The following is a 10,855-nucleotide window of genomic DNA, read 5'->3' on the forward strand; positions in this document are numbered from 1 at the left end:
TTGGCGGGCGCAAAGGAGGGGCGGGGCGTGGAAGCCGCGACCTCCCAGGAAGGGCCCGCCTCTACAGCCTCGCGCCGCTGGAGGGCGGGGCCAGCCTCGCTGGAGGGCGGGATCAGCTGCGGGGAAGCCCCTCTATTGGGCAAATGCAGGGGCGGGGGCGGGGATTTTGTTCCCCCCCCTCTCTTACAGTTTCCGGCGGGCGCCGGGTTGTCGCTCCCCGCCTTTAGAGGCAGGGGTCCGTACTGCGCACGCGCGGCGAAAACTCGCCTAGAGCTTGCCGGGAAAGCGAGTCCCCCGCTTGGACGGCGCGCAGAAGGAGCTGCCTTCAAGGCCGGCGTGTGGCAACGCGGGCGCCTTAGAAGCGTCACGTGGTTGGCCCGGGGCATTCTGGGAGTTGAAGTCCGCGCACATTCAAAGGCCCCAGGTTGAGAAAGAAAAGGCACGTGACTCCTCTGTGTCTTAGATGGTATTGGGTTTCCTGCTTGAGCAGGGGGCTGGACTAGAAGACCTCCAGGGTCCCTTCCAATTCAATTCAAATTCTATTCTATTTTCTATCTATCATCTATCAATCTATCTCTTTCTCTCTATCTATTATCTATTCATATCTATCCACCTACCCATATCTATCCATCTATCCATCTATCTATCTCCAGGGCTTTTTTTCTCATAGAACTCCCAGAACGGAGTTCCGGCACCTTTTTTGGATGGAACCTTGTAGGGTAGGCAAGGCGGTTTGTATGACGTGTGTGAGTTAATAATAATAATAATAATAATAATAATAATAATAATAATAATAATAATAAAGTTGGAAGGGACCTTGGAGGTCATCTAGTCCAACCCCCTGCTCAGGCAGGAAACCCTACACCATTTCAGACAAATGGCTGTCCAGTCTCTTCTTAAAAACTTCCACTGTTGGAGCATTCACCGCTTCTGGAGGCAGGTTGTTCCACTGGTTAATTGTTCTCACTGTCAGGAAGTTTCTCCTTAGTTCTAGGTTGCTTCTCTCCTTGATCTCCGGCACCTTTTTTTATATATAGAAAAAAAGCACTGTATCTATCTATCCACCCATCATCTATCTTTATCATCTATCTAGGACAGTATTTCTATCTCTCCATCCATTTTCTCTCTATATATCTCTGCATATCTGTGTATGTATCTCTGTATGATATTCTAATTCCTATCCATTATATGTACATATCCATCTATCCACCCACCCATCTCTCTGTCTGTCTGTCTGTCTATCTATCTATCCACCCATCATCTATATTAGGGGTAGTCAACCTTGGCTCTTTTATGACTCGTGGATTTCAACTCCTAGAATTCCTGAGCCAGCTAAGCTGGCTCAGGAATTCTGGGAATTGAAGTCCACGAGTCATAAAAGAGCCAAGGCTGACTACCCCTGATCTATATCATTTATCTAGGTATTTCTATCTCTCCATCCATTTTTATATATCTCTGCATATCTATGTATGTATGTATCTCTGTATCAATGTTCTAATTCCTATCCATCATATGTACATATCCATCTATCCACCCACCCACCCACCGGTGTCTACCTGTGTATCCATCCATCCATTTTTATTTATTCATGGTGAAACGTATTTGCTGCCCATCTCCTGTTAAACGTGCCCTGCAGCCCCTTTCCCAAAGAACTGTTCCTGGAGTGGTTGGCCACCCAGTCAGCCAGGGGTTTATCTTGGGCCTGGCCATTTTGTCCACCTAACCCAGGAGTAGGCAACCTTGGCTCTTTTAGTGACTCGTGGACTTCAACTCCCAGAATTCCTGAGCCAGCCATGCCTACCCCTGACCTAACCCTTCCCAAGGGCAGATGGCTCAGGTAGTCCTCAACGTACGACCACCATGGAGCCCCACATTCCTTTTGCTAAGTGAGACAGTTGTGAATTTGATCCCGTTTTACGACCATTCTTGCCACAGTTAAGTGAATCACTGCAGTTGCTAAGCCAATCACACGGGTGTGGAAGGAACCCGGCTTCCCCCATTGCCTTTGCTTGTTGGAAAGTCTCAAAAGGGCAGGCGACCCTGGGACACTGCGACCGTCGTAAATATGATTCGGTTGCCAAGGGGTCTGAATCTGAATCACGTGACTGTGAGGATCGTTAAGTGTGAAAAACGGCCACAAGTCATTTGTTCGGTGCCGTTTGTAACTTCGAGCTAGTGTGAGAATCCGGGGAAGAAACACCCAACTACCTGCAACGGGTATTTTGATATCCAATGTTTATTGACGGCAGATTCCCAGACCCCCCCTCCCAGGTTTGAAGGCCAGCAGCGGGCCGCGGGCCGAGACCCAGGGCAGAAACGCCGCTGTCCTTGGTAGCTGGTGGGAAAGAGCCCCGTCTCGGCAGCCGAGCGGCGTCTCCCGCACCCACGTCTGTCTGGGTCACCAAACCACAACCTGGAAAAGACTGGATGGTCTGAAGCTGCGGGCGTTGAGAAGGCCCCTTTAAGGTCATAGCTCTGTGTGGTAGAGGTCGGCCTTCAGCAATTCCGCAGGCTTGACGAAGATGCCCTCCATGGCTTTCCAGTAGCTGTCCTGGCCGGAGTAAGCCAGGCCGTGAACTTCTCTCTGCCCGTGGATGGGCCGTCCGTACTGCTCCCCGGTGACCGAGAGAAGCACCTCGGTGGAGGCGTGCCTGAACCGCACCTCGCTCGTCCTCTCCCAATACCTGCCATCGCACAGAACCGTCCAGTCGTCCAGGAAGTCCCCCTCACCGTCCTCCCCAAACGCGCTGACCTCCTGGAACGGAGAGCGGGGAGGGACATTTCAAAGACGGTGTGTAAAGGGAGGGGTGGCCGTAATGGGAACGACGGGGAAGCTTCGGTTGCCAGAGAGCCCTATGGCAAAGGGGGCGGCTGTGTGCGTTCGGTGGATGGAAGGGGGAAGGGAGGAGTGTGCAATGAGGAACATCCTCCGAAGCCCCTGAGGGTGGGAAGAAGGAGGAAGGAAGGAAGGAAGGAAGGAAGGAAGGAAGGAAGGAAGGAAGGAAGGAAGGAAGGAAGGAAGGAAGGAAGGAAGGAAGGAAGGAAGGACATCAACCTGGAACTAAGGAGGAATTTCCTGACAGGGAGAGCAATGAATCAGTGGAACTGCTTCCCTCCAGGGATGGTACGAGGATCCTGCATAGAGCAGAGGGAGGGAGGGAGGAAGGACATCAACCTGAAACTAAAGAGGAATTTCCTGACAGTCAGAACTATTAACCAATGGAACTACTTGCCCCTAGAAGTTGTGAGTGCTCCACCACTGGAGATTCTTAAGAGATTGGACAGCTAATTGTCCAGAATGGTGTAAGGACTCCTGCCTTGGGCAAGTGAGTTGGACTTTAGAACAGGGGTAGGCCACCTTGGCTCTTTTATGACTGGTGGACTTCAACTCCCAGAATTCCTGAGCCAGCCATGCTGAGGGAAAGGGAGAGGTTTCCAAGCTGAGCCAGGCTGGCTCAGGAATTCTGGGAGTTGAAGTCCACGAGTCATGAAGGGGGCCATAGTTCCTCCATGCTGGCTCAGGAATTCTGGGAGTTGAAGTCCGCGAGTCATGAGGGGGCCAAAGTTTCCCCCATGCTGGCTCAGGAATTCTGGGAGTTGAAGTCCACCAGTCATAAAAGAGCCAAGGTTGCCTACTCCTGTCCTAAGTCCTCCTGTTCTAAGCGGTGAGCCTCCTAGACCAGGGATAAGCAACCTTGGCTCTTTCATGATTCGTGGACTTCAACTCCCAGAATTCCTGAGCCAGCCATGCTGAGGGGAAAGGGAGAGGTTTCCAAGCTGTGCCAGGCTGGCTCAGGAATTCTGGGAGTTGAAGTCCACGAGTCATGAAGGGGGCCATAGTTCCTCCATGCTGGCTCAGGAATTCTGGGAGTTGAAGTCCGCGAGTCATGAGGGGGCCAAAGTTTCCCCCATGCTGGCTCAGGAATTCTGGGAGTTGAAGTCCACGAGTCATGGTTGCCTACCCCTGGACTAGAAGATCTCCAAAGTCCCTTCCAGCCCTAGTTTTCTATGAAATACACTCCAGAAGCAGAAGATGCCCCCAATCCTTATTGTTTTCCCTGCACATCTGCTCTTGTTTGGGGCCTGCCATTCTGTTGGGGGGGGGGGAGGAGGGAATTTGCTTTCGCTTGGGATAACTTTTGCTTTCTGCTTTTCCTCTCCCACCTCTCTCCACTTGAGAAAAGACTGTCTCCCTAGCGACGGAGAAACGAAACTGGGGAAGACCTTGAGATGCCCGCAACTGGTGCCAGTTAAGCAAACATCGTGTCCCCTGTGGATCGGCTGGGTTTCAAATGGACACGATGACTTTGGTGGGAGGAGGATGATTGCTAGTTTAACGATACCGGTGAAGCGGGATTTTTCCCAGATATCACTTTGACTTCCCTGCTGTCACTAACCCCCTTAATAAAAGTTTCCTTTTGAGACGACGCCCGTTTCAAGAGTGCTGCTCTCTTGGGGGGTTAGCAGAGGTGGGGTCCTTACAACTCCCTGATCCTTGGCCGCAGCAGAGATGGAGTTACTTCTTCTACTGAGTTGGAGCAATGAGAGAAGGCTGAAAAAATCAACAGAGGAAGCCAGTCCTCTTCGGCTGATCAGCAGGGGCGGCAAGGACCCCTGACAGAGACCCGGGCAGGAGCCAGGCAGATGGGGGTCTTTACCCTAAGAGAGCAGCTTCCGGCATGCAAAGACACAAGCATCCTTGCCACAGAACCAAGCATGGGCTTGTAGAAGCAAGAGACCTGGGTATGCAAGCACAACTTCCTTTTCCTTTTCCTTCCTTCCTTCCTTCCTTCCTTCCTTCCTAGAACTAAGGAGAAACTTCCTGACAGTGAGAACAATTAACCAGTGGAACAACCTGCCTCCAGAAGCGGTGAATGCGCCAACACTGGAAGTTTTTAAGAAGAGACTGGACAGCCATTTGTTCGAAATGGTATAGGGTTTCTTGCCTGAGCAGGGGGTTGGACTAGATGACCTCCAAGGTCCCTTCCAACTTTATTATTATGATTATTATTAAAGGTTGTGGGTGCCTAGGGACCCACAACTCAGGAAGGAGACTGTCATTCGCAGAAACATGTGCGAGCATAATGAAAAGAAGGACCAGGGAGATGACATGATAGCAGGGTTCCAGTATCTCAGGGGCTGCCCCAAAGAAGAGGGAGTCAGGCTATTCTCCAAGGCGCCTGAAGGCAGAACAAGAAGCAACAGATGGAAACTAATCAAGGAGAGAAGCAACCTAGAACTAAGGAGAAACTTCCTGACAACTAGAACAATTGACCAGTGGAACTACCTGCCTCCAGAAGTGGTGAATGCTCCAACCCTGGAAGTTTTTAAGAAGAGACTGGACGGCCATTTGTCCGAAATGGTTTAGGGTTACCTGCCTAAGCAGGGGGTTGGACTAGATGATCTCAAAGGTCCCTTCCAACTTTATTATTATTAATTATTATTATTATTATTATTATTATTATTATTATTATTATTATTATTATTCATTCCTTCCTTCCTTCCTTCCTTCCTTCCTTCCTTCCTTCCTTCCTTCCTTCTTTTCTTCTTCACTCATCCATTCAATACAGAGGTGGGGAACTACAGCCCCTTTATGACTTCTGAACTTCAACCCACCCACCCGAATTCTTGAGCCAGCCATGAATTCTGGGAAGTGAAGTCCATGGGGCCAGAGTTCCCCACCCCCACCCCCCACCCCTGATTTAATGCAACGGCCACCTCACTCTGCAAAGCGACTCTGAATTTAAAAACGAACTGCCAGCTCCACAAGGGTGGAAGGGCTTGCTAGCCATTCATGGTCACCTGGCTGCCTCACCTGGTTGCCCGAAAGGGGAGACGTAAAAAGGTGGCTGTGCAGGTTGCGGCCTGTGTTGATGTGGGTCAAGCGGATTGTCTGCCCACATTGTACTGGGATGCCTCTTTCGCAAACGCTGGACGACTTGCCCCGGATTCGCCAGTAACTGTTGCCGTCGTCCACACTTGTGACTCCGGTCACCGACTGCTGTCCACTGCCTGGTCGAACAGACAAGCACAGGTAACAGGTGACTTCGACCCTGCCAGCTCAATTCCACCTCCATCCTGATTGTTTACCCTGCAAAACACTTCAATGACAGCAATTAATACGAGGGCATTTCGGAAATAAACCTCCATTTGGTTATCAATGACAGACACTTGCAAATACAGAACTTTTATTATACACATTAGAATAGAATAGAACAGAATAAAGCAAAATAGAATAGAATTACAAAATAGAATTAGAATTAAAATTAGAAATAGAATAGGAAATATAGAATAGAATAGAACATAGAATAGAACATAGAATAGAATAGAATAGACTATAGAAATAGAATATAGAAATAGAATATAGAAATAGAATATAGAATAGAATAGAGCTGGAAGGGACCTTGGAGGTCTTCTAGTCCAGCCCCCTGCTCAAGCAGGGGAACCTATACCATCTCAGACAAGTGACTGTCTAGCCCCTTCTTGAAAACCTCCAGTGATGGAGCACCCACGATTTCTGGTGGCAAGCTGTTGCACTGGTTAATTGTCCTCCCTGTCAGGAAGTTTCTCCTTAATTCCAGGTTGCTTCTCTCTTTGTTCAACATTACATGACTTTTCAACATAATCACCAGTGAAATGGAGGCCCTTGTCATATCTTACAAGGCTTGAAATTCCTTAGTCGCAGTTGTTTGGCGCCAAATCTGGGCTATAAGGGTGTGTGTGTGATCAAAAACATCCCAACAGAACTGCTTCCAAAGTTCTTGGGTGCGTCCAGCAGTGTGCGGGCGAGCCTTATGGTGAACCAACCCCACACCGGAAGTCAGCAGGCCCCGACGCTTGTTATGGATGGTTCGTCAGAGTTTTTGTAAGGTTTCACAGTAGATGTCTGAACTGATGGTCAAATCAGGCTCCGTGAACTTCACTAGCAGTTACTCCTTTGGCATCTTCACATTTGGCGGGATTTTCTACTGCACCATTTTCGGTGTGGTGTTGGTTCACAATAATGCTCTCCCGCTCGCCACTAGACGTACCCAAGAATCTTTGAAGCGGGGGGGGAGCCCTCAAATCCCCCCTCCTGCTGCCCTGAGTTGCTGATGGCCGTTTGTGCTGTGAGGGGGACGCTGGGACCAGGCTGGGAAAGGGCACCATCAGGCGATCCCAAGGAAGGAAGGAAGCAGGGTTGTTAAATGAATCTGGCTTCTCCATTGACTTTGCTGGTCAGAAGAACAGAAAAGGGGTCACCTGGCCCCGCGACACTGAGACCGTCATAAATGTGAGTCAGTTGCCAAGAGTCTCAATTTTGATCACGTGACCCTGGGGATTCTGCAGCGGTTGTTAAGTGTGGGAAATGGCCATAAGTCCCTTTTTCCAGTGCCGTTGTAACTCTGAGCGGTCACTAAACGAACCGCTGTAAGTCAAGGGCTGCCTGTACATGACTCTTATCCCTGGGGCCAGCAACTGATTGTGGGGTTGTGAAGCAGTCGGGGAGGGCGAGAAGCCCCCCCCCAATAAGGGAGTCTGGGCCCCGGCTGGAGAGAAGGTCGGGCATCGTGGTGGTGTGAGCTGCTTGTGGTAAGGACAGGAGTGCCCCTGAGCATGTGCAGACCGCACCCAGCCCCTCGAAGTAAGTGACGACTGGTCCTTGCACTTACGACCGTCGTAGTGCCCTCGCAGTCAACATTCAGGCCCTTGTAAACCGGTCGCAACCACTTGAGGTCTTGCCGGGCTGGCTTCCAACAGGGGAAGCAGGGTTCACTTAACGACCCCACGATTCACTTAACGACCATGGTGAGCCTCACCTGACCGCCGCCTTGCTTAGCCGCCGTAATTCAGATCCTAATTGTGGTCGTAAAATGAGGACCACGTGACTCTTCACGGGGCCCTGAAGCAGACGGGGGGGTCCCCCCAAATAAGGGGTCTGGGGTCCGGAGAGAGGGGCGGTCCTCCGGGGGGGGCTTCCCACAAGCCGCTTCCGGTAGGGACGGGAGCGCCCCTGAGCATGCGCAGAGCGCGCGCCGCCCCTCTCACCCCCGCCGCTCCCCCTCCCCCCCACCCCCGCTAACCGACGAACCCGGGTCTTACCGGACCCGTATCGGACGTCGTGCGAATGCAGGCGGACCCCGTGACGCGGGTTGAGCAGCTTCACCACCGAGCCGCAGGTCACCGTCCCGGCCTCGCCCGCCTCGCCCGCCTCGCCCGGGCCCAGAACCAGCAGCACCAGCGCCGCCGCCGCCGCCGCCGCCCGCGTCATCCTCCGCCGCCGGTCGGCTCTTTCCTGTCAAAGAAGCGATAGAGGCGGCGGCGCGCAGAGCGGCCCAGGAACTTCCGGCAAAACGGTTTTTTTTTTCACCCTCCCCCCCTCGCCCTCCTCTGACCACAGAGAGGGAGCTCTGCGCAGAGCAGAGCGCCCCGCGTGTTGCCGCGGAAGTTGGCGCCCCGCCCCGGAAGTCCCCCCGCGGCGCGTCCTCTCGTCGCCCCGCCCCGCCCCCTGCGTCGTCGTCGTCCGTCGTCGTCGCCGCCGCGGCTGAGGGAGCGCCGAGGCCTCCATTTTCCCCGACTGAGGTGAGGCGGGGGACGGGGGGGCGGCGGCGGGGGGGCTCCGGATGGAGGGTCCCGGAGCGCGCCCCCCCCTGGATGGAGGCGGGGAGGCCCCGTGGCCCAGCCGGGCAGCCCTCGGAGGCCGGGAGGGCGAGGATTGCGTAACTCCCCCCCCTCCGTGAGCCCTTCCCCGCGGGAGGGGGGGTCGGCTGGGCCTCGCACCGCCCCCCCGGGAGGGCCCCCTCCTTCTGGGGAGAGGGAGGGCGACGATGGGGGGGCTGGCCTGGAGGGGGGCGGGCGACCCCTCCCTCTTCAGGAACAAGGGAGGGGGGCGTTTGTTTTCCTCGATCNGGGGGAGGGGTGGGCCAGACCTCCAGGCGGAGCCCCCCCCCTTCCCCCGCCCCGCCCAAGCTGGCACAATAAGCAGCCTAAGGCCAGAGATGGGGGGGGGAGGGGCACAGGAGTTGAAAAAAACAACAACAGATAAATAAAAATAAAGGTGGTCCTCGACTTAAGACCGCAAGGGTGCCCCACTTTTCTGTGGTTAAGTGAGACGCTTGCCAAGTGGGTTTTGCCCCGTTTTGCATCCTCTCTTGCCACCGTCGTTAAGTGAATCGCTGCAGCTGTTCAGTTAGTGGCAGGGCTGTTCAGTGAATCCGGCTTCTTCCCCCCCCCCGACTTCGCTTGCCAGAAGGTCACAAAAGGAGGAATCACGTGACTCTGCGAGCGTCGCAAAATACGAGGAGTCGGTTGCCAAGCGTCCCTAATTTCCATCGCAGGACCAGGGGGATGCCGCAACGGTCACAAGTGTGAGAAACGGGTCATAACTCACCGTTCTTCCAGTGCCGTTGTAACTTCAGTCGCTGAACGAATGGTCGTAAGCCGAGGACTAGCTGCTGATAAAGGAGAGGGAATAAGAGGATGCTGTTTGTGGCTGAGATTTCCTGTTGCATTTCTAGTGTTTTCTTTCAGCTGCTCAGCCAGGTTTTCAAAATGGCCCCCCCGCCCTCCAGAGGTGGGGAAGGCAGAGAAGTGGAGGATTTGGGGTGCTGTGTGTGTGTGTGTGTGTGTGTGTGTGTGTGTATGTGGTGGCTGATGGGCCACATGTACTGAAGCTGAGCGGCAGTCAGAAATACCACAGGGCTCTTCTTGGGTGTGAAGAACCCCCACTGGGACAGTTGTGTTACAGGCAGAACAGCTCGTTTAGTGACTGAAGTTACAACAGCACTGAAAAAAAGCGAATTATGATCATTTTTCACACTTAGGACCGTTGCGGCATCCCCATGGCCGTAAGATAAAAATCCAGACTCCTGGCAACTGACTCCTATTTATGACGGTCGCGGAGTCCCAGGATCGTGTGATCCCTTGGGTGGCTTTTTGATCAGCCACGTCAGATTCAGTGAACAACCCTGTTACTAACTCGACCACTGCAGGGGTTCACTTACCAACTGGCGCAAGAAAAGTCATAAAATGGGGCAAAAACTGGCTGGACAGCTCTCTTGTTCAGCCACGGAAACCTGCAGCTCCGTTGTGGTCGTAAGGCGAGGACGGCCTGTACCCTAGCATCCTGCAACGCTGCAGAATAAATGCAAGAGTGTGATGTGCAATTAGTTCACAGGGTGAAATAAGTTGGGGGTTTGTAGTCACCGTGAGTTTGTGGGGAGGGGGGGCACAGAGGGAGGCTCAGCCAATTTCACTGTATACATGTTATACTTTGATAATAAAGGGTTTATTATTATTAAGGGTGGCAGGCAAAGGGAAAGAGGGAAAGAAACCTGGAAGGCCTCCCTCCCACCCATCCTGACCCCCCCCCTTTTTTTGGATTCCTGAGCTTCTCATACTTTGGTGTATCCTGCAAAGGTTTTGATTGGCGGGTCTGCGTGAGCTGGGCACGGATCCTTGCCCAGGTGGGATTGAGGAACATGCAGCTGGCTTGCTTTGACTCGGACATCGCCTTGAGCATCGGTGTCCAACTTTGGTGACTTTTAAGTTCAACTCCCATAATTCCCCATGGTGGGAACTCCACAATGTCATGGTTCTGACAGATGAACCTCTTCAAAGAACTTCGAGGCATTGTTTACCTTATTCGAGTAGCATAACATCGGCATTGCATAATCGAAGCCAAAAACTGAATTCCTCTCCCCTGAGCACATAGTATCAAAGCACAATTCCCTCCTCCAATTAATGGTCATAAATCACATTCCCCAATTAGCTTGAAGCCCCGGCTTCCTCTCCAGTTCTCCAGCCCCCCCAATTCCTTATCAGCTCTGGGCTCAATCACCTTGATTCTCACTCTGGGTCCAGTGTTGTTGTGTCT

The 10,855-nt window shown here is 52.7% G+C and overlaps 2 protein-coding genes across 2 annotated transcripts in view; one reads left to right on the forward strand and one right to left on the reverse strand.

The window, feature by feature from the left end:
- Positions 1-2,233: 2,233 nt before the first annotated feature.
- On the reverse strand, positions 2,234-8,251 carry LOC107300155 (stromal cell-derived factor 2-like). The gene is made up of 3 exons (XM_015829495.1): positions 8,083-8,251; positions 5,816-6,012; positions 2,234-2,755 (listed from the first exon to the last, which is right to left on the reverse strand). Exons 1-3 carry the CDS (start codon positions 8,249-8,251, stop codon positions 2,468-2,470), a joined length of 654 nt encoding a protein of 217 aa, XP_015684981.1. The 3' UTR covers positions 2,234-2,467.
- Positions 8,252-10,460: 2,209 nt separating this feature from the next.
- The window catches only part of LOC107300156 (transcription elongation factor SPT6-like), a gene marked incomplete at its 3' end in the record, with an annotated part of 41,638 nt that continues 41,243 nt past the window's right edge, over positions 10,461-10,855 (forward strand). The window contains exon 1 of the mRNA XM_015829496.1: positions 10,461-10,503. Coding sequence (XP_015684982.1) covers positions 10,461-10,503 — 43 coding nt within the window. The remainder of the gene's footprint in view (positions 10,504-10,855) is intronic.

This window comes from Protobothrops mucrosquamatus, unplaced genomic scaffold, assembly GCF_001527695.2.
Source record: "Protobothrops mucrosquamatus isolate PMUCROS unplaced genomic scaffold, P.Mucros_1.0 scaffold6267, whole genome shotgun sequence".
Taxonomy (NCBI): Eukaryota; Metazoa; Chordata; class Lepidosauria; order Squamata; family Viperidae; genus Protobothrops; species Protobothrops mucrosquamatus.